Below are 24,235 nucleotides of genomic sequence, written 5' to 3' on the forward strand. Positions count from 1 at the left end.
AACCAGCCCTCCCCCTGTGTGGCTCTCCACTGACACTGGCACTGCCACTCACTCCTGCAAAGACTGCATGAGAACCATGATGAGCGGTGCAAATGAGCAGTGTCTGGAAGATTCTGAAGTTTACTTGGTGCAGCAGAAACCAGGAGACCTGAGCCTTGTCCACCCATTCCCACCTGCACACAGTTTCCCTGCAGAGCAGCAACCATACTGATGCCAGGAAGAAGGTCCTTAAAAATTCCTGATATTTGGCTGTTGAGTGAGCCAAGAGCAGCTGGTAATCAGCGACACCACTGAGCTGGGGTAGTAGACAGAAATCCAGATGGAGGAAAGCCCATTGCTCACAGCAATTCACAAATGAAAAGCAAGCTGTTTTCTCAAAATTTATTTATTCTGAAAGTGTACAACCAGAATATAAAAATATTCTTTAGTGAAAGCAAAACAGAAAAGGGTAGGAAATGAATACCAAGTGAGAAACATTTGCATGTTCCAGGGGAAGAAGTCTCCAGAGACAGAGCTTGGAGACTCCTCAAGCTTGGAAGTTAAGGTCATATTTCTATTTTACAGGAACTTCCTATAGAAGATCCATAGTTATCTCATTGTGACTCATAACTCGGTGGAAGAGTTTTCGAGTTTTTTTCTCTGAGAACCCAATTACTTCAAGTGCAACACACCAGTAAATGAAACCAGTGTGCAGCTTTATTTATTATTAGGTATTTGTTTCTCCTTATGATACCTGTATTATAGCTCCCACAAATATGCAAACCAGCTGAATTAGACCACCATGCTTTCCTGAACATTTCCAATCTAAGCTTTGGTACTTTGCATGTTCTCCAATACCTGGATTTTTCTGACTAATTAACTCTTCCATTTGCTGGAAAATATTGAATGCAATTAGTAATTCAATGTGCAGTCTCAATGTATGCTGTGCCTAGCAGCTGAGCACTGTAAGAGAGGCCACTGCCTGGCAGAAGAACTAGAAATCTGAAAGATAAAAACACGATCTATGTACACTCCCACCAAGGCCTGCTGCAGAACTTAATTGGCAAGGTTAGCAATAAACGGGCTGCAGAGAATCACCAAGGTCATGCCCCAGTGCAAATCACAAACCAGTAACAAGTTATGACTGCCATGCTTAAAAATCAGAAATTACATTCGGTTCCTCACCTCACACTCCCCCATGCCAAGCTCCAGAGTATGTTCTGATCAAGTCAAGTCTATTCCTTTGCTCCTCTCAGTCCAGCTTTACCTCTTCAAGGGGAGATACAAATCACTCCATCCAGCCCTTCTGCAACTTCATCCAGCCTCTGTCTGCTCTCTTCCTGCAGTTGCTTCAGCTCTCTTGCCAGGCTGGCCTCTCTCATCTGCAGTTCTCTGATCACCTCTGTAGCACTGACAGTTGAAACAGACTCCTTGGATACAGACCTACCAAAGACCATTTTGCTGGCAGGATGTTTGCTTCTGAACACTAGTCTGTGTGAACCGTGCATTCTTTTTTTGGGAGGAGCACAAAGGTATGTAAGATCTAACAGTTTTAGTTCAACACTTTCCTGTATCTTTCTAGCAGTGGCAGAGAACCCCTCCTTTCGTAGCTCTTCCTCTCTGGTTTTCACCTGTAGAGAGAAGGAAAAAGGGGAAAAAAAACAGTATGGTAGATTTCTGCAAAAAAAATCCCCCTGCCAAGAAACAACACAAAATGTCATAACTGAACTAGGATGTACCAAAGAGAAAAAAGCCCACTGTGAGTGTAAGCTTAAGCGCATGGCAGTGAAAACTGAAGTAAGCTAACATGTGCTTTCTACCAGGCAACAGCCTTGGTGACCAAAAAGCCACCTGCAGTCATTTGTTTTTGCAGATTCACCAGCCCCTCCACTGATGACTGATACACAGGGGCTCTGCACGCTTCCCTCTTACCCAGGAGTGGGCGGTTTGACTTCAGAGGAAAACACATGGCTCAAAAAGGGAGACACATCAGAGTGACTTCCATCACGGCTGTGCTTTAAGCCACCACACTGTTAGATTAATTGCCTCATGACTAACAGTCTTATTCCAGTTTGCAAATGCTTTCTGTACTTGGCAATTCTAAAAAGTAGGGATGACAACTGTAAGTGAGAAATTCCTTAATTCTTAATTCTCATTATGGGGTAACAAATCAAAGAAGGAAAATAATGGCGCAGAGACAAAGAAGGAGAGGCTAAGACCACAATGAGTACCAGACAGCACACTCACTTGAAGATGCGGCACAGTAAAACAAAGCTTTTCTCGTGACAGAATCACAGTCTGGACGATAAAAGCAATTGTTATGTACTGGTATTTCCCCAAAGCATTTGATTTAATGTTCTCTAACAATTTGATCTGAAGAACTTGCAAGATGGTAATTGTCTTGCCAGTTTTACTAGTGGATTAAACAAATTCAGTGACTCATCTCAAAATGCAGTTGTCAGTGGGGAAACATCCATAAGAAGAGGTATCCTGCTAAGGCCTTCAGGGAAACAGCTCTTGGTCCAATGACATTTTCTGTTTCTGCTACAGCAACAAGCTGCCAAATCAGCTCAGCCAAAAAGCAGCAAAGTTTCAGAAAAGTGATGGTGCCTCTGCAACCTGCACAAACCCAGAGGTCTCCTGGAACTTGTGCACAGTTCTAGAGTTCATGACTGAAAAAAAAAACCACAGGGAAACAGATCAGGACTCAAAAGCAGGTCATGCAATGACTTGCAACGCAGAAAAGAAGCCTTACAGTATGAAATTTAAAGAGCTCAAATTATTCTGTTAACAGAGGCAGATACATAATTTGGTTTAGAGCCTAAAAGAAAGTGATAAAGAAGCTGGTGAGAGACCAGACCTTGCTGACAAAGCCATAAGAAGATCAAATGGATGAAAATTTGAGTTTGATATTCTGCTTCAGAATAAGACATTGTTTCCTACTGTGAGGATAATGGACCATGAAATGCTTCACTGCAGCTCCGGGGATGAATCCCTCGGCCAAAGCTCACCTCAGGTCAAGCTCAGTGCTAATGACACCCCTTCCAGCCTTGAAACTGCTCTGCAACCCCTCCCTTCTCTGGCTGTGGGTGAAGCTGAACAACTCCTTAGGGTTTTAAATCTGCAGATCTGCATTAAGATATTGGTACTTCACATATTAGGGCTTTGACAAATTCCCTGTAAAGTCAGGGATTATTCTGGCATCTCTCTGGGGCGTCAGAGATTGGTCAGAGCTCAAAGCAGCACCAGCTGCAAGGACAAGAGTCCTAAAGTAGCAAAGCCCCCCCTGCCTTTGCCACTGTCAAGCTACAATTGCTCAGCTTCCATATCTGGAGAAAAAAGGTGGTTTTTTTCCCATAGATTAGTCGGGAGGGTTTCACTACTGAAACCAGTTCAGAAGCTTATGACATACAGAGGATCAGCCTATGTTCTCTTATGGTATGAAACACAGGAGGCACAAGGGCTGCAGTCACAGCTGAATTTTCTCAGACACCAACTTCACCATGGCTTCACTCATCCCACATCTCTCATCAAACTATCTTCTTGAGTTTTTCAGCCAAGTAATTAATCCTCTCCACAGTCTTCTGATGTGTTATTCTCCCCCCCTGCCCTCGCTCAAGAAAAAGATTAAGAAAAATCAATCAAATCAGAAAAGGAGTATATTTCTCTGATTTTTTCCTAACATATTAAAGGCCTCATGAATGCAGAACCATCCCTTAACAGAGACCACTGCTGATTAAGCCATTTGAATAGACAGTTGATGCCAAGAGAAGCCTGTCTTTATCTTTGTTCAAAAAACAAGGGTCTCTCTTTACCATAATCCCCAAGGAATTCCAGGACATCTGTTGCTGTTGGCTAAAAGACTATCCAAGGTCCTATTCTGCTACACCACTTTCAAAGAAACAAAACTGAAAAAAAACAAATTCAATGTTATCTGGTCTCTCCACTGCCAATGAATAAATGGAAAATTTTGTTTGCACAAAATGGATTTAACACTGGATGGGAAAAATTTCCCATTACTTACAAAGAATAAAATCACTCAGCAAACAGAGCCCACAAACTGTGATTTATTTTTCACATTAAACTCAGACAGAATACTAGTAGGGCTATGTAAAAGTATTCTAATGGAACACAGGTTTTCATACTCTCCACCGCCCAAAACTGGAGAATTTTCCATTGTGCAAGACACATGATGGAAAAGCATGCTCCTCTCAGCATTAAGTACATAAAGTTCTAATTCAATGCAATAGCAGGAATAGGAATTACTACACTGAAGCAGGAGCAGCTGTAAGGACAATGTCAACAGCCTTACAGTTAGGCAGTCAGGAAGCAGAAGTAGTATACCAAATCCTGAAATCTGAGTACCAGAAGGGTACTGCACATGTTATCTTCTGCAAAGGAGAACAGTATTTCCTGAGCCAACACCCGATACATTTAACAGGGTAAATTTTTAAAGTAATAAATATGAAATAAGAGAACAAGTTTAGCAAAGCACTATTTATTTTGTCTCAGCGCAATCTGGAACTGGAAAGCTAGCTCGAGTTTCTTTTTGCACTCTTCTTCCTGGTAAGCTCTGAAACCATATGCATGTCCACAAATACTCTTGTTACGGTCTGTAGATTTCAATAGCTAAAATTCTCTGAGGGTTACCTTCAAGTAATATTCTTTACTCTTCTCACATACTGAACGCTTGTGATAATACTCAATAACCTCCTCTTGTACAGTTAATTGATGCTCTTTAACAGCTTGCTGTCTCCTATTAGTCAGCACACAATTATTCTACACTGCAACACAATCTCAGCAGACTACTTTGTATTAAACAAACATATTGAAATAGATTAGGAGCCTCAGCATTTTGTGCCTGCCCGTCTCTATCCCACTGCTATGCCTTTCAGTCTCAATCTACCAGCTGGAAGTTGAATTCCCAATTAGGTACGTAGTGCTGTCTGACAAATTCTGCACATCATCTTTGCATAAATACAACAACACGATAATCATTGTTTCCACTTCTACAACACCAACCTCATCCCAAAGGGACCTGCTGCATTTTGAGAAAAGCCACACCAAACACAGAGGGAATCAGCTGAAGGGGAACCAGCATCTTCAAACTGACACAGATCCCACTCTGCAGCGAGTACTAATCTGGTGAGCTGTTCACAACAGCACAACAGAGCAGTCACTCACAGATGCTGTAACTGAGGCTGTGGAAGTGTGCTGTCCCTCCACGCACTCCATGGTCAATGTAGAATCATAGAATAGCTAGGGTTGGAAAGGACCTTAAGATCATTAAGTTCCAGCCCCCTGCCATGGGCAGGAACACCTCACACTAAACCATCTCACCCAAGGCTCTCTCCAACCTGGCCTTGAACACTGCCAGGGATGGAGCATTCACAACCTCCCTGGCAACACAGTGCCTCACCACCCTAACAGGAAAGAACTTCCTCCTTATAGCCAATCTAAAATTCCCCTGTTTAAGTTTGAACCTGTTACCCCTTGCGCTATCACTACAGTCCCTCATGAAGAGTCCATCCCCAGCACCCCTATAACCCCCCTTCAGATACTGGAAGGCTGCTATGAGGTCTCCATGCAGCCTTCTCTTCTCCAGGCTGAACAGCCACAGCTTTCTCAGCCTATCTTCATACAGGAGGTGCTCCAGTCCCCTCATCATCCTCATGGCCCTTCTTTGGACTTGTTCCAACAGTTCCATGTCCTTTTTATGTTGAGGACACCAGAACTGCATACAATACTCCAGGTGAGGTCTCACAAGAGCAGAGTAGAGGGGCAGGATCACCTCCTTCGACCTGCTGGTGATGCTCCTTTTGATGCAGCCCAGGATACGGTTGGCTTTCTGGGCTGTGAGCACACACTGAAGCTGGCTCATGTTCATTTTCTCATTGACCAACACTCCCAAGTCCTTCTCCACAGGGCTGCTTTGAATCTCTTCTCTGCCCAACCTGTAGCTGTGCCTGGGATTGCTCCAACTCAGGTGTAGGACCTTGCACTTGGCATGGTTAAACTTCATAAGGTTGGCATACCCTACCAGGCTTCCTATTCCGAAGACCATGATCTGCTATCAGGAGCCTCCCATGACATACAACTGTCCTCACCAGCCCTATAACAGCTGCAGATGGACAGATGCCACAAGTGAACACCAAGGCAAGTACTCCAGCTGGGTTCCTTCTAGCTCATCGCCTCACCATGTCACTGACCTCTGTCTGGAGTATGATACTGGCCAAACTGCCCCACGTGCTCCTAGATGATTTCCTTTAGAAGAACTTCAGTCTTCCAGAAGACCACTGTAAGTTTTCAAAAGGTATTAAAAACTAAAGAGAAAGCTATAATAATTTTTGTGTTCTAAGGAGAAGCCAGTGAATGAGTGTAGTTGCAGATATAAGTATTGCATCTTAGACTATGGAATGAAAAGGGATGGAAGTGACAGACAGCCTGCACTGCCCTTCCCAAACCTGGTACAGTGCAAAGAGTTGTGATGTGCACAGACACTGCTGGCAGATTCACATGTGGGAATATGCAAAGAATAAGCACTAGAATGAAATGGATCTCTTTAACATCAGCTGGAGAGTGGGAAGAGACAGGTGGCCTCTAGTTCCTGACATCCTGGAATTAAGCCAGGCACGACATCCATCAGGTGTGGAAAGGATTTCCATCTCCCCAGGGACAACATCATGACTGATGATGCGTTTCCAAAAAAGTTCAGGCTGAGGAAAATGGCCAAGTCAAAACAGAAAAGGGTGAGCCCACTTCAGAGCTGGAAAGGGGCAGTGAGACGAGGCATATCTAGAAAACAGGCTGAGCAGGCAGCTTGGCTCAGTCTGCACCATGGTGGATTAACTGATGCACCGATGCACAGGAGAGACTTCAAGCCTGCAAACACCTACACACACGGTTCATTTTCCCAGTGCTTCCTCATTCCCACCTTCTCTGAAATTTCTTCTAACCTGAGATACTACTGGCTGTCCTTTTCATACAGACAGCCATCTCAGCTATTTTCAGTCCCGGGAATCTTTTGGCTATGAATAAAATTTACAGCAATGAGTTCAGCAGGCAAATCATGGAAAAGGTGTCACACATTTTAAATAAGCTGCCATCCAGTTTCTTCACATGTTCCACTGTTTTGAGGCCAGAACAGTAATATCCCAATTCACCTCCTCTGGACGTATGCAAATTCATCATGTGGACAGTCTCAGGTTTTCAGCTGCTCATCTTGTAGAGGTCTACATCTATAAACTGCTTAGCTGACCTATACATTTAGCTCATTTAACTCTCCTCAAAGAGGAGACGTTCCAGCCCTCTACAATTATTGCTATGGTTTCCTCAGCTCTTTCACATTTGCTTGCAACCTTGCTGGTAATGAGCTTCCCAAGCGCTTTGTGTCATTCTGCACAGCTCAAACATCCCTGAAAGCCTGATCTGTCTCAGAGTGTTAACAGCTTACTAATGAAAAGTACAGGAAAAATTATGCACAAAATGGTTCTTTTTTGGTTAAGAAGCAAGCTGAATGTGAACTTACTTGGAGAGATTTTTACCAACATACAAGACATCCCAAAGACATCTCTTTTTAAAGATGATGTTATTTAAATAGCATCATGTTATTTAAATAATTTACAGTAATGACCTAACAAAAGTGACAATCTTCCAAATGCTGAAATCAACATTTCAGCTTTTAAAACTTCACATGGCAACCTAAAAGCCCCAGAAATCAAATGAATATTCTGCCTTTCGGTTATGTACTTGAAGGAAGCCACTAGCTAAAGTTTAATACGCAACAGCAATGAAAGATCCAAAAACCTATTTTGAGCAATAGAGCAGGGGGAGGCATAGGAGCATTTCTATTTTATGATTGCGTTGTTGCCAACTTCGAGGAAGGAGCAGCAAACCAAATTGTTGGTGCTGCTTTCAAAGTGGATGATAAAGACCAGAATCATGTCATTATTTTTAAATGACAATCTCTTCAAATTATTCTAGCTTTGCAGAAGTGGCTGTAATAACAGTATTGCTCAGAAAAACAAACTGCACAAGCCTAGAAATAGCATTTTCTGCCTCCAGTCCTATCTGTCCACTCCTCTCTTGTGTTTCTCTTATGAATAGGGTGAAGACCCCATATGCATACAGCATGAAATACAAATTATTCTGGCCATTGTGTACAGACACTGCACAGAAAAATCTCAGATCTTGTCTTTTTGGGTTGGGGAGTGAAGGAAATTAGGAAATATAAATGGATGCAATATCCAAGCCACCAAGTCATACTGCCTTTTCTATCAGGGCATAATCACTCAACACCTTTCATAAACTCATCTAGTCCCTCTGGAAACACCAAACAGCATTTGACTTGTGAAAAGTTTTATTCCTAAAGGAAACTAATTTCCAAGCTTTATTTTAAGGCTGTCACATCTAAGATGGCCCCCTGTACCTAGGGAGTTGAAGAGTGAAGTGGAATATGATATGTCTGAAAATACATGATTAATGTATTACATTAATGTAATGTAATGGGCCAGACTGCAGAAATAGAAGAGACCTGCCAGGCCAGCCAGTGCCCTCACCTGCCTGGCTCCCAATAGCTCCTGAGCACATCACAGTAGCCCAAGCACAGGCACTGAGAGACATTCTCCAGGTTAGAGGAGCTTCTTGGAGCTTTCAGTCTCCATGTATACTGAGCAGGCTCATTCAACAGACAAGCATCAATTATAGATAAAGATCTATAAGTTAAAAATGAAAGCAGGATAAGCACAGACATACTGGCATGCTCAGAAACTGCCATGAAGAAATCCTGACAGCTGAGTGCTGGAAACCAGGCGTGGCAAATTAAGGTTAGTTTAAGAGTTTTCAGTCTCCAGGCTGGAATCCAGATCTGTCCAGGGGCTGAACCTTGCTAATACTTGTCATTAATCAGTCCAAGCCTGAGTAACACTTTATAGATGATCACTGTTCATACCTTTTGCTGTCTTGCAGTTTGTATGTAGTTGTTTATTCCACTACTACCCAGCAAGAAAAACCTTGCAGAACTGCAATCCCAGCTGAAAGTCTATCTGGGATACAGAAAACAGGACGGAGGAGGATTTGCAGACTACTTGTAAGAAAGCCCTCCTTGTCAGCACTGTAACAACAGCACCAAGTACAAAAGGAAAGAGAGCAAAAGGAAGTAATAAGCAGAAGTATATCAATAACATAGAAGGGTGAAGAGCAGAGTCCTCTATAAGCACAGCAGAAAGATCTGTAAGCATTAAATAAAAGTGGAATACAAGAAAAATAGTCACAGGGATCCTGCAATGCCAACCTGCAACCTCTCTGTGCTCCTATACAAGAATTTCCTGGCTATACAATACACATTCTGCACACCTTACTGCATGTGGAGCAGTGCTGAAAAACACCCACCATGGTCTGTCTGTGAAAGGAGATGCCCAAGCAAAATTCAGCTTAAAGATCACTAGAGATAGCACAAACTCAACAAGCCAACTCCATGGCTCTCCATGTTTGTCACTGTTTTCTGTACAGAACAGTTATTTATAACTCAAGTGTTTTGTGTGCTTGTGTGTCCTCAAAGGCATTAAAATAAAGCCCTTTCCACACATATATAGAGTGAGGGCTTTACACTTCTTTAACAATAAACAAATAATAACTTGGCTACATGGACAGTTTCTTTTGTTTGCCCCCTCCCTTTTTTTTTTTTTTGAACAATCATGTTTAAGTGTATGACAAATTCTTCCTTAGTGATAAGACAGTGACCCATTCAGCTTCAGACACAAAGGCACCATTTCAAGGGATGCTGTGAATATGTAAGTGATGGAAAATCAAGTCCTGCAGCTCCCACTTCGGGGAAAAATTATGGAGCGAGGGTGACATGACCCTGCAGAGACCACAGAGAAGTTCAAACATCTGCTGAACAATGAATTCCAAGAAAATCAGACCCCCAATCTTAAGAAAAACATCTAAATGGATTTTGCTGCTTATATAAAAAAAAAAAAAAACAGGAACAAAACCAAAACCATGAGTTAAAGCAAAAGCAGTATCTGCATTCAGCTGTTCTAGAAACACTACAACAATGAGTAAGCAGGTGTTTTAGTACAAAAAAAAAATACCTTACTCTAATTTCAAATTCATGTTTTATAGTAACTTGCCAAATGTAATTTCAAACCTCTAAGAAAGTTACAGAGTTATTCTGCAGCTCTATAAAACTTGTCTTACTGAATCAAGCTGCTTTGCTGTAAGCTTTCAAGGTTTTTAATTTTCTGCTGCAATTTCTGCACACTGAAGAGTAACCAGTTAAAAATGCTGGAAATCATAATTTTCTATTTTAATAGCTGAACACTTCCCACACTGTCCTGCCCAAATGAGGTTTCTTTCTTTTTGTGAGATCCTTGATGTTCTTCTGAAATAGCCCATTTAATACCAGTTCTCATGCATTTGTGGATTTAAAGCCATAATAAACTGTTTGATAAGTCTAAGCTACCACAAAGCACAGGCTACAGTATCTCACCTAGTAATTTCTGCAATGTTCTACTACATTTTGGTAAGCTACAGGGTCTATTCTAGAAACATGTACTTCTGTTTTTTTTTTTAACACAGGCTCCAGCAGATTGAGAAACTACCCTATCACTGTGTTATCTCAGCAGTGAAATACATCTATGGTTAAAAATATGTTCCTTTTCAGTGAGCTCTGCCTTAGCCACTGCGTCTTTCATCTGAAGTCTTATATCCTCAAAACTCCACTTCTGTCTAAAAACTTGCAGAACATGATCCAGCTGTAACTTTGCCTTGGTTAAATTACACTATTCTCACCTGTCAAAAAGACAGACCAAATAATTCATTTGTTATGCCTCCTTTAATCCTTTCCAACCTTTTAACCATTTTCCAGTTGTGATGGTGGTTTAGGTGGGGCCAACACATCTCATTAAGCTCCAAATTGTGATCAATATCTTATCCTCCATTTAATGACCAGAAGCAGATAGCAACACTTAGTTGCCAATAACCTAACCAATTCTCCATGACCCACTACCTTCTATTTCATAAGGCCATGAAATGGAAAGGTTTGCACGTATCCAAAACCTGCTGCTGCAGGCAGGTCAAACTGGTTTGAAGCACACACATGGGTATCTCTTACTAAAACAAAAGCCCAGCAACAGTACGAAATTCATATAATTTCTTTTGGCTTAACAGTAACTATAAACAGTTAAAGCAGAATTTCACCTTAATATAGAATCATAGAATAGATAGGGTTGGAAAGGACCTTAAGATCATCAAGTTCCAACCCCCCTGCCATGGGCAGGGACACCTCACACTAAACCATCTCACCCAAGGCTCTCTCCAACCTGGCCTTGAACACTGCCAGGGATGGAGCATTCACAACCTCCCTGGGCAACCCATTCCAATGCCTCATCACCCTTACAGTAAAGAACTTCCTCCTTATAGCCAATCTAAAATTCCTCTGTTTAAGTTTGAACCTGTTACCCCTTGCGCTATCACTACAGAACCTAATGAACAGTCCATCCCCAGCATCCCTATAACCCCCCTTCAGATACTGGAAGGCTGCTATGAGGTCTCCACGCAGCCGTCTCTTCTCCAGGCTGAACAGCCACAGCTCTCTCAGCTTATCTTCATACAGGAGGTGCTCCAGTCCCCTCATCATCCTCGTGGCCCTTCTCTGGACTTGTTCCAACAGTTCCATGTCCTTTTTATGTTGAGGACACCAGAACTGCACACAATACTCCAGGTGAGGTCTCACGAGAGCAGAGTAGAGGGGCAGGATCACCTCCTTCGACCTGCTGGTCACGCTCCTTTTGATGCAGCCCAGGATACAGTTGGCTTCCTGGGCTGCGAGTTCACACTGTCAGCTCATGTTCATTTTGTCATCAACCAACACCCCCAAGTCCTTTTCTGCAGGGCTGCTCTGAATCTCTTCTCTGCCCAAGCTGTAGCTGTGCCTGGGATTGCTCCGACCCAGGTGTAGGACCTTGCACTTGGCATGGTTAAACTTCATGAGGTTGGCATCAGCCCACCTCACAAGCGTGTCGAGGTCCCTCTGGATGGCATTCCTTCCCTCCAGCGTATCAACCAAACCACACAGCTTGGTGTCATCGGCAAACTTGCTGAGGGTGCACTCAATCCCACTGTCCATGTCACCATGTTAATATAATTACTAATTCCTAACTTGTTATTAGTTCAGCAAGAAGAAAAATTTTAGGCCTTACGAACTGGTGGCGAATAAATAAAAAGGGTGATCCCAAAGTACTATTAATGCGTGCACTATTTGTACTATAAACTATGAAGACATTTTAGAAGGGCTGTAAAGCTGAGCTATAGCAACTGACAGAAGATGTAATTATACAAGCAGCTGCATTCCAAATTTTGCCAGGATTTGCAATTTCCTGTAATTAGAGAGGAATGTATGAATCTCCATCTTATGCATGCTAAAGCAAAATATTCACTACTGAAATGCTAGCTCCCCAGCATACCTATTATCTTTCCAAAACAGATTGACAGGGAAGCCATGGAGAGGCAATGAACCTATTTCATACAGGAATAGAAGGCCATCTTTTAACTGGGGGAGGAGTCCTCTGAGAAGAAACTAAAAATATAGTTGTAATACCAGGAATGCACATAGCTGCATCCAATGAGAACAGCTACCATGGACTGGCATGGCACTGCTGCTCTGTGCTTCCTTTTACTGTATACGCTGAATACTGCAAAGCCCTTTGTAAGCCTTCAGAACAACATCCACACTCTTCTCCAATGGAAAACTCTTAGATGGTGAGGAGGCATAATAACGGAAAGTTAGAAGTTAATTAAAGCATTTGAATGAAAGAACTTTATAAAGAGGAGTGACCTGAACTTGCCTGGTTTTTGTTGAAGATTTTTGTTGGGTTTGTTTAGTTTGTTCTGCAGGGTTTTTGTTTTGTGGCATTTTTTGGTTGGTTGGTTTGGGTTGTTTTTTTTTTTTTAAGATACAATCAAATGGGTCTATATTTAGACTCCTGTATCTAAATACCACACTGATGTGAGTCAGAAGTCAGTTTAGCTTAAGATAAAGGAAAATGATACAGGATTAAGAAAACAGGAAAATAACATCAATATTTTTCAGGGTCTTTACCAGAAAACTATAATGTATAGCTCCAAATATCAATACAAAACACAAAACCAAACAACTGATAAAAGCACTGCCTGTTTGCTGAGCTTACAAATATCTGTCCCACAGGCAAAGCAAAAGGCAAATTAATCCTCTTAGGCCTAAAATCAACTGAACTCTGTGACTGCTGTGAGCAGACTTGCTTTCAGTAAGGGCTTCACCCAGCTCTCCCGCAACAGAGATGCACTGCATCCTACACAATCACAGAATGGTTTGGGTTGGAAGAGACCTTAAAGATCATTTAGTTCCAACCCCTTGCATGGGGAGGGATACCTTCCACTAGATCAGGTTGCTTAAAGCCCCAGCCTGGCCTTCAACACTTCCAGAGATGGGGCAGACACAACTTCTTGAGGCAACCTGTTCCATGCCTGACCACCCTCAAAGTAAACAATTTCTTCCAAAAATATCTACTCTTAAGTCTTACCCTCTGTAAGCTTAAAGCCATTTCCCCTTGTCTTGTCCCTACATATCCTTGTAAAAAGTCCCTCTCCGTATTTCTTGTAGGCTCCCTTTAGGTACTGGAAGCTGCTCCAAGGTGTCCCAGAGCCTCCTCCAGGCTGAAGAGACCCAACTCTCTTGGCCTGTTATCATAGGCGACGTGTTCCGGCTCTTGGAGCATCTTCATGGCTGTCATAGTTTAAGCCCAGCCAGTAACTCAGTATCATGCTGCCACTTGCTCACTTCCTATCCCTACCCCTCCCCGGGTGGGATGGGGAGGAGAATCAAGAGAATGTAAAACCCATAGATTGAGATAAGAACAGTTTAATAACTAAAATACAGTAAAATATAGTGATAATATTAATAGGGAACTACAGAAATTAAAAAAAAAAAAAGAAAAAACCTATAAATTAAAGCTCAGAAAACACAAGTGATGCACACTACAATTGGTCACCACCTGCTGACTGATGCCCAGCCTGATCTGAGCAGCAATCCGTGTCTTCTGGGTAACCCTCCCCCAGTTTCTGTACTGAGCACAATGTGCTGTTGTATGGAATATCCCTCTGGCTACTTTGGGTCAGGTGTCCTGTTTCTGCTCCCTCCTGGCTTCTTGTGCCTCTCCTCATTGGCAGAGCATGAGAGACCAAAAAGTCCTTGATCCGGATAAGCGCTACTGAGCAACAACTAAAACATAGGTGTGTTATCAGCATTGTTCTCAGACTAAAGCCAAAACAAAGCACTGCACCAGCTACTAGGAAGAGAAGTATCTCAGTCACAGCTGAAACCAGGACAGTGGCCCTCACTTGGAGAGTGATACCCTCAAAAGAGATACACAAAGAGGCCTTTGGGTTGGGCTACTAAAGGACAGACCTGAGGGAAACAGCCCAGAACAAAGGCAGTAATGCTGAAAGCCTCATGAGACAAAACCCTCTCACACAAAGCTACAAAGAAGTTTCCTGTTGTATGGATATCTTCTGAACTCTGTTGCCGAGATTTTCAGCATGAGTAATTTGCTTGTGCAGTGGTTAGTTAACTTTTGAGGAGAACAACTGAACGCAAAGAATGTAATGTGTTTATTCTATTGACACAAGTCTGGACTGAACCAGCCAGCAACAAATCTTAAAATAATAAACAGTCTTCAAAGAAATCTGCAATTTCTACATCAGCTCTGTTCACCTAAGGAGGACGCTCGCAGTGCCAGCATGAAAAGTGAAAACATGAAGCATCAGCAAGAGCATATAACAAGATGGCCAGAATCACTGTGCTCTGGAGCTAGAAGTTCAACTAAACCTCTTCAGCTACTTTCTGAGAAGACACACAAGCCCATCACCTGGTACAGTCCTGCTGCTCTCAGGAAGGTAGGACAGCTCCAGGCAGCAGCATCAAACTTGCAGATTCCTTATCATCAACTACAAGGAGACAAAGTTCAGGCTTGTGAAAGTCCTATATGCCACACAATTTGGAATGTGCACCACAGAGAATAAGAGATAGACACCTATTTTCTTTTCCAAGTTACAGACCTTCAGCATTTTACAGTACTAAAAAAAAAATCCATTCTAACAGGCTGGCCTTTTATAATTAATTTCTTTTTAACTACAGCTTTATCTCTAAACTTTTCAAAATCCTTGAATTCAATTAGAAGACCACACAAATTAATGTAGTAATAGGCACACACTGAAAATACATGATATGAAAACTGGAGTGTGTCAGTGTAACTAATTTAGACACTTGCAAAAAGGTTGCAGAGCTACTTTGAAAAAGACCCTGACAACTACAAATTACAAAGGTAGGCAACAGACAAGTATTGCTTCATATAATAAATTGCTCACTTATTTTTCAATTTGTTCTTCCAAACTTTTATCTTGGGCAGCAGAGACAAACACTGATGATACATCATCTCAGATCTAAGTGACTTTGCAGAGGCTTGGAGGGCCCCACATTGTTTTAAGCAGAGCTTTGTTGCTGCACAATGTGGAAGTAGCCACTCTCTCTAGAAACACTGCTGCTTGTGACTTATCCTGCTTTGGGAGAACAGGATGTGAAGCAAATTCAAGCAATACAGTCCCTGCACAGACAGCCAAACAAAAGGAATGTTTATATAAACCACTCCTAAAACAAACTGATGAAAGGAAGGCATTGTCACCTAATCATACAAACTTACAAAAAAGGGTCTTTCTTATGCAAAAATACAAGGAAAAAAACAAACCAAACCAAAAACAACCACCAAAGAAACCCCACACAAAACCCAGCCACAACTAGAGTTTCTTTACCCCCAGACTGGTTTGGGTTTCAGTTAGAAAACACTCCCTTGTCCCTTCCAGGGGCTTTGCACAACCACTGCAAAACCTCCACCAGCACCCACTCCTGCAGCTCTTCCCCCTGCTTTTGGGGGAGGCAGCAACAGTGCATCCAGAGCAGCAAAGGTCACTCCATCAATCCAGCCACTCCATCAATCCAGCCTATCCACAACTATGGCATGAGGTAAATGAAGATTTGTCTACATAAAACATTTTCAAAGTTTCAATGAAAAAGCAGACATTTTCTAAAGCCACTACTCCTAAAATGCATTCAGCAATTTCTCTTATTAGCTCACAGTTTTGGTGGCGAGTAGCAGCTGCAGGTGGATCTGAAACTGCCTGAATGGCCATCATGACTCTTGCAGCAAAGGCCGGGCCCCACAGCTAGCCAGCAAAGAGAAAATCAAACTGCTCTCAGTGTTTTGAGAGAGCTGCAAAGATGAAAAGTTAGAAATGGTGAGTTCTGAGCTCAGAAGTGTACTAAAGCTTTATTTAGATGGATTTCTTGCTGGGAAGAGGAGATGTGACAATATTAAGTTACAGATCTACTTTTATGTCAGCTGTTCTATAAGCACAAAGGACAAAGACACAGAAATGAGTTGAATACTTGTTCTCTTATGATCAAGTACCCTTGATTCAGGGCAGACAGAGAAAAAGGCCAAGGTTAAGGGGAAAAAAAAAATTAAAGTCAAGCTTTGAATGCATGAATGCAAACAGTCCTCCTAAAGCACCTCTATCAACTCACCTAAAAAGCAAACACTACTGCAAAGTGCACAACACTTGTTACTCTTGCTGGAGGAGGAAGAACCCATCCCAGCAGTCTGCCCAGAGTTGTAAAGTAAGCTAGATACATCCTGGAAGTTACTGTCCCCAAAACCCACTCTGAAAAGTTCAGTGAAACACACTAAAAGTGCTTCTGGTAGAGCTGCTCTAAAATCCAGCCACTGGCTACAGTGTTTAATATGGCCTCTGTCAGCCAGAATTATCTGTGTCCCCAAGATACTGTCCTTGTAGAGGACAATGTTTATTGCAGTGGCTCACCAATTGCAAGAGTCTCAAAATCCAGCAACCCTGTGCTCACAGGTACCTCAAATCCCACCCACCAGCCTCCAAGCTTTTCATACTCAAAAGATAAAGGTGGTGCTGCAACCTGTGATCTTACATACCTTACATATCTCAGTCCTACAGGGCTCAGTCTTCATCCATGTTTTACTGTGTGCTTTAACTGTGTAAATACCTAAGTACTACACTTATTTCTTAAAAATGCACTAAAACATTTACAGTGTCTATGAAACAGAGACTCTCATTGGCATAAGTTTTTTTACAGTTTATCATTAAATAAAGCTCATCTAAAATTTACTGGAGTGTAATTCTTCAGCTGCATTTACTACGTTTCATTGCCTTGGTTGGCATCCAAAATCCTGGCAAATAACACAAGTAAAATATTAACACTGGTTATTGATTATACTTTACCTGATACTGTCACCTGAGCAAACATTCTGCATTTCAGCAAACGAAGGCGTATTTTGGGAAGCAAGAAAAATTCACCCACACCTACTTCAAACCCCCGATTCTGCACACAAAACAGGAGACGTCTCTCAAGCTTTTAATGTTTCTCTCTTCCCTAAGGAGCTGGAGTCTTTTAGAATACATAAGCCCCATGAAATATGTCAGGCTAGGTAATGTATTTCCAGTTACAGTTTTTGTGTGTTTGAAATCGGTTTGCTGATTTAGCTACTGCTGCATTGTCTCTGTCTCTCGCACAGTTCAGCACTCATTCAGCAATCAGCACAGTAAGCTGCATCTGCAAACAAAGAATCTTTTTAATCTTTTTGTATGCTGAAAGCTTAACACTGACTATTCAAGTCTGACCAACCTGCACAGAGCTCTCAGAAACAAGCAAGACTCTTACAAAAACATCCTAGGTCTGCTTATCTGCAAGAACTTTCCACATGCATGCCAGCCCTAATCCAGGCTAGCTAGGGGCTTCAGGTCTAATGCAAATGTTGGGTCCTGCTGTTGAGAACCAACACACGGAGATTGCTTCTTTCCTCCTTCCAACACAACATAGAGCACACTGCCCTCCAGGAGCCATCACTTGCATCTCCATCGGCAAGCAGCCTCAGATCTGCTAGGACTATTGGCAGATGACAAACCAGTGCAAGAAAATACATGAGCAAGAAGTGAATACAAGGATTAGGATCTCACTTCCCACTGCTTTATAGCACATCCATGCCTTCTAATAACCTAAATTGGCTAATAACATGCAAATTCCATCAACAGCAATTTTAATCCTACATTTAACTAAAGAACTACACATAAAAGCCATTAGCTTCATCCCTCCTTGACATTTTCCTGTCCATGTCCTCTATTGCTCCTTTGACGGATGTTTCTGCTGATCTCTCTAGGTTTCCTCCCCCTTCCAGGCATCTGGGCCCAGCCAACCATGCACTTCCAAAAGCTGCTCTTGTGGCCTTGCTAGTTCTTCAATTTCTTCTCGCATGAAAAGCTCTACTGACAGCTGCTCGGTGCTCCAGATGGAGGTTTACAAATACGAAGTAGAACACAGAAATGCTCTGGGACCAGGGAAGGGGCAGCTGAAGGGAATGTGCTGACTGAGGAAATAGGCCAACACTGAACCATTCCATACCACTCCTCCACTTCCTGCACCCCAGACAGCCTGGATAATTAACTACTCACTACACTGATATCTTCATATTAGCAGAAAGCCCAGAGAACTAGAGTAAACAGCAGCAATAACAAAGACGCAATGTGAACAGTTTATTTTTAAAGAAAGAGCTTTTGACAAGCCTGCAGAGAGCTCTCCATGGAGAGCTTAGCTGGCCCTTTGCTGCAAGTCCCGGGTTTAAGGCAGCAGAAACATCCTGACCCAGCACTGGTGCAGGAGGAAACACAGCAGACCAGGAGCCAGCCCAACCCCACCAGTGCTCCTCACCACTCACACACTGGAGAAAATAATGAGACTTCATATTTTCCTTGCCCACACACATACACTGCACGTGCCTTCACTTTCACGCAGGTTAACCACACACATAGCACAACCACCAAGCACTAGCAGTGGCTACTAGGGTACCCACAGCTCCAATTTATTATGAGGCATATAGAAAAACTTTGGAAATGCACTCGTTTGAGTAGGTAAAATTCAACTCAATCTTGGTAAGAAAACAAAAATAAATCCTTAAGTATGTAGAACTATGTTTCAGCATCAGCCTCTGGAGCTGCTTCCCTACTTCAAATAATGAAGCCTTAAATCAAAGTGCATCAAAAACCATTCAGTATTTTATAAATGCAAGATCCTTAGGGAAAAAATCTCCTTTTATTAGACTTCACAAGATCTCCAGCAGTGTGCTGTGATGAGCTGGCAGTGGCAAAATGTTTGAGTGAATCAGGACTCTTGGGATGAAGTGAAAGCCTCTATGTTCCAGTCCCCGCCATCCCCATGTGATGGGGTGTCCCATGCCACTCCTGTCACCATCAATGATCACCACTGCACTTCCCCTCTCCCCACCAAGAGAAAACTAAACATCCCTGTCCTATACACACCCCCCCCCCCAACACATGAATCCAAAGGGCATGTATTCTGAATTGGGCAGCCCTGAATCCTCTCCCATCCCTATCAAGTCTGCGTGTGCAACAGTTTGGGAAGCTTAGGGGCTACTGAATGGAAGGGGAGGTGACTAATCAGAAGAAAAAACACAGAAACAAAGACAAAATTCAAGTTTCGGTGTGCTCTTCCACTGTCATTAAGGAGGCCTGATAGAGGTCAGAGATTATAACCTCTGAAAGTCTCAACTCTTGGTACTCAGGCATAACATGAGCCAAGCATACAAGCACAGCCACCAGTACTTCTGGAGAGGACTCTAGTGTGGAAAGAGCACGTTCAAGCTCAGATTAACGGCTTTAAGTCTGTCTGTGCCATGCTTCAGACGTGTATGCATGAGCAAGCTCCATTCCATCATACTGCCATCTCAGAGGAGCCTGGCTTGCTTTTAAATGCTAATGAACACAGAGTATCCAAGATGCAATATCCCAAGTTTCAACAAAAGCTCAGTATGATGTGAGTTTTTATGTGATGAAAACTGAAACGATCACCAAGTGGAGTCAAGTGCTCTGCATTCCAGTTTGTGGATGCCAAAGATTTAATACAGACTAAAATCGAATCCCCATCTCAAATAGAGGAGTAGGTAATAAACTATTCAGAAAGGAAAAAGCAAACAAACAAGTTTTCTGGAATTATAAGGTCTCATCTTTTACAGTTAAGTTTGTTTCTAAGAAGGGAAATATTTTTAAGGCTTAACCACTTCAATTAACTTTTTGATAATTTGCAAATCCCCAAAATGTCACCAGAGAAATGATGAATATTTGCCCAGTACTGCATGGAAGAAAACAAAGCTAAGAGTAATAAAGCCACATATTCAGATCACACTTCTGTCATATGCCTTTTCTCCTCCAAGATACCAAACATATTGCTGCCTAGACATGGGTATCAGTTAAAATGTCATATTAATCAGGGTTTCACAGATCACCCAAATCCCATGGCAACATTCAGATGTTTCCAGGTGAATGACCCTGAAAGGGAAAGGGTTTCAGGGTCATTCCAAGCACACAACCAAGGAAAGAGCTGGGGGCTGGCAGAAACAAACAAAAGAAAATAAGGAAACAAAGAAAGAAACAAAGAAAATAAGAAAACTAAGTTCCTGGATTTTTAAATATTTACAAACAATAGTTTTAATTACCAGAATCAGTGTGCAAATGATCAGACTTGCAACAAACAGACACATCCTGAAACCACATCCTGAATAACCAGACATGGTGGCATAGCAATGGCTTTAACACACTGAAATAGCTCTACACTGTCCAAAATAAATAAATGAATCAATCGCAGGCTTGCATAAGTGAAACACACTTCAACAGGTTTTCTAGCCCAATCCAGTCTTAGAGCAGGTCCAGATCTTTTTCAGCCACCCTTGACAGATATGTGTATAACCTGGTTTGTGCAGGGTCCAAGGATGACACTTCACAGCTCACCAGACAACCTACTTGAATGTTTCTCTGCCCAAGGCATTAGGAATTTTTTTATTAGTACCTAATTATAATCTCTGTGTTGCAATTTACACACATTCTTGTTCCACTTACCGAGGACAAGAGGAAAAAACCCCTTCAGATCTTTCCCCCACAGAAAATGTATTCAAAGAATCACAAACCTCACTTCAGTCTTTCCATTATTAACATAAAGACCTTCAAAGACCTGACATTCTGACTTATAATAATATTCATCTCTCTCTTCTGGACTCTTCCCACATTCCTCTCTTGAACTGTGACGCTCAAAACTGCATGTACAGCGCGAGCAACTGTACCTTGTTTTAGCAAAGCTCCATCTAACCAAGCACTATCTCCAACAGTCTTCAATAGCAAACAGTTAGGGAATAAGTTTAGGACTAGACAAATATGTAATACCTTACTGGAAAATATAACCTACTTAAACTCTAGTAGCTTACTGCTGAAGGATTTTCTTGACCAGAGAATACTTCCTATATTTCTTGCTTAACAATGATTTTTTAATCTAACTTGCCCTGTAATTCCCTCTAGGTTCCCCCATTATGAAAACCAAGTAGCATCAGAAGAACAATGAAAAAAGTTTCCTCCTCCACTGTGATATCCCTCTTGTAGCGCGAAAAGCCCTTGCCTAGGTAAATTTCCTCGCAGAGAAGCCCTTTCACAACTGGGATCACCACTGCTTCCCCTCCCTGCACCTTTTCAGCTTAACAACATCTTTTTTGCTTCTTTTTGAGTTACGACTACAACCAGAACTGCACATGGCATTCCAGGAATGGATGGGAACATTGTAAGTTTTGCTTTCCTCTGTTTTTCTAACACTTCTTAGGATTCAGTTTACTATTTCTGACCACTGACATTTCCACAGAACAATCATTATAACCCCAAGAGCTCATACATGCGCCATGACAGACAGCTCAGAAAAAAAGTGTAAAATTATGATTCTCCCTTCAGATGCATTTGGTTAGATTTATCTCCATGCAATTTTACCTGACATTTTACCACTTCACTACTCAGTACAAGGACCCTCAACAATCCTGTGCTACTGTCCTTCATGTGCTCTCAGGGATTTAGCCTCATCTCTCCACCTGGGCATCTTGCTATGCACCTCCTTTCCCAGAGCAGTTACACACATGCTGAGCAGCATGATAAGGCTCCACCTGGAAACCTATCGCAGCCACCTCCTCTCCTCTTCCTGCTCTGCTGTTTGCTCAAGGGTAAGAGGAAAGACAGTCAGGTGGGCAGTTCATTTTTTTGAGAAGTTTTTCAGGGACTTTATTAAATGCCATTTGTAAATGCAATTAAACAACATCAATCCAACCTCCCTTGCCCACATGCTCACTGGTCCCTTCCAAGAGCTCCAACAGATTTTAGATTCATGATTCTTCTGCAAAAACTGCTCTCTTCCTCAGTATATCACGTTCCATCATGTGCCCTCAATTCTGTTCTTCAGAACAGTTTCTACTCAGTTGGCTGGCACAGACATCAGGCCTACTCACAACAACAAACACAATTACTCTGTGGATTATCACAGTTTTTGTGAAGTACATGGTAGGGGGCACAAGAACTATAACAAACTGTACTGTCCCTCAGCTGAGCAAAGCTTGTGAAAGCCAAGATAATTTCCAGATGTCTCAGTATCACAAGATACAAAGATAGGGGTAATGTCAACTTTAGCTATGTTTGTATCTTCTGTTTGATTAAAAAAAAATAATATAGAAGGAAAGACTTGATAAGCTTATTCTTCCAGGGAAAAGCCTGAAGGGGGCAAACCCATAAAATTGGTATAGGAGCCTACATTCAGCAAGCATCCTGACTGTTTGTAACAAAAAGACAGACTACAGACAGAAAGCAGCAACATAAGCAGCAACACTATTCAAAGGAAGGACTGATATAAAAAGTATTGATGGAAAGTCATCTGATACCCCAGCATCCCAAAAAATGCTGTCATGTAGTGTTACAAAACAATTCTGTTCCAGGGCACGTAAAAACAGGAGACACTAGTGATAAACCATCCTTTTAGCAATACACCTAAGATGCACTCCATATGTTACCCACAGTCATAAACTAATGTGATGTTCACTGAATCTCAGGAGCACAAGAACTTAACTGACCATCATTCAAATCCAAAGAGTACAATGAAGAATTCATCAGTTAATCTATTTAGACTTCATTTCCAAATTCAGACCTAAAAAAAAATTCAGTGTGTTTATTATATAATATTTAACAGCATGCATATTGTTATATATAAGAGGAGTCAGAGCATATCTTGCTTTGGAAATGATGCACTGGAAAATAATAGTCACGATCATTTTGCCATAAAAGCAACCAAATCTTATGATGCTGGAGACCTGCCTGGTCCAGTACCCCATCACTGACAGTGATCGAAAGCAAGTGCTTAGAGAAGACTACGAGACAGAGGCAAACATGGAGATACTTCCTCAGAATATTTCCTCAGCCTGCAATGATTTGTACTCCCGCAGCTTCCTAAGTTTGTAATTCATAATGGTATATTTGATAGCCTGTGATGAATTTCATCTTCCAAGAATGTGTCCAACGGATTTCAAATCCATGTACAGTACTTAGATCCACAGTGCCCTGTGGGGAGAAGTTCCATATTCTGTGTGAAGCTGCAGCTTCTTGTGCCTATCCCTGTCAAACTGAGCCAAATTAGTTCCTTATCCTTACAGCCAAAGAATGCAATTAGCTCTCTACATATGTTTTTCATGCCAGACCTTTTGAAATCTTGGGCAAATACCCCTTGATCTGACAACATGCCACTTTTCATTTTGTCAACTGATCTGCAATTCTGTCTACCAACACTTCAATCTTAAAACAGAAAAAAAACCAAAACAAAAAATACCTCACACAACCCCAAAACCAAACCAAAAAAAAAAAAAAAGCCCAAGCAAAATGAAAACCCTCTCCTGAGTTAATACAGACACAAAGCAATGATACAGCATTTTTGTTACTGCTCTATCTGCCCCAACTACCTCTTTCACTTTTTCTCCATCCATAAGTTTCATAGATTCTGTGGCATCCTTCTTTCCTCTTGATGCATGAAAAAAAATAAATAGCGTTTACAGCTGCACCTTCATTGTATCTTCTCCTTGTACCAGCATGTTAATATTCAGATGAACCTTCTACACCTACATTAACAGCTCCTTTATTTATGTCCTACCACCCCCGCTCGGTGCTTCCCAGTGTCTCCCCATCCCTATGTTAGAGAACACGATGTATACTTCCTTCATATCACCTGTTTTCCTCTGCAGCCAGCCTCCCACAGCCAGTCTGTTCCCCTACCAAA

The 24,235-nt window shown here is 41.9% G+C and overlaps 1 protein-coding gene across 1 annotated transcript in view; it reads right to left on the reverse strand.

The window, feature by feature from the left end:
* Positions 1 to 367: 367 nt before the first annotated feature.
* TEDC1 (tubulin epsilon and delta complex 1) overlaps positions 368 to 24,235 on the reverse strand; it is a 78,058-nt gene continuing 54,190 nt past the window's right edge. The window contains exon 8 of the mRNA XM_061451796.1: positions 368 to 1,610. Within this exon, the coding sequence (XP_061307780.1) occupies positions 1,251 to 1,610 (360 nt within the window). The 3' untranslated portion in view covers positions 368 to 1,250. The remainder of the gene's footprint in view (positions 1,611 to 24,235) is intronic.

The sequence above is a fragment of the Pezoporus flaviventris genome, unplaced genomic scaffold, assembly GCF_033815535.1.
Source record: "Pezoporus flaviventris isolate CSIRO_AGI_PZ_B2104156 unplaced genomic scaffold, CSIRO_AGI_Pfla_v1 ptg000013l, whole genome shotgun sequence".
Lineage (NCBI taxonomy): Eukaryota > Metazoa > Chordata > Aves > Psittaciformes > Psittacidae > Pezoporus > Pezoporus flaviventris.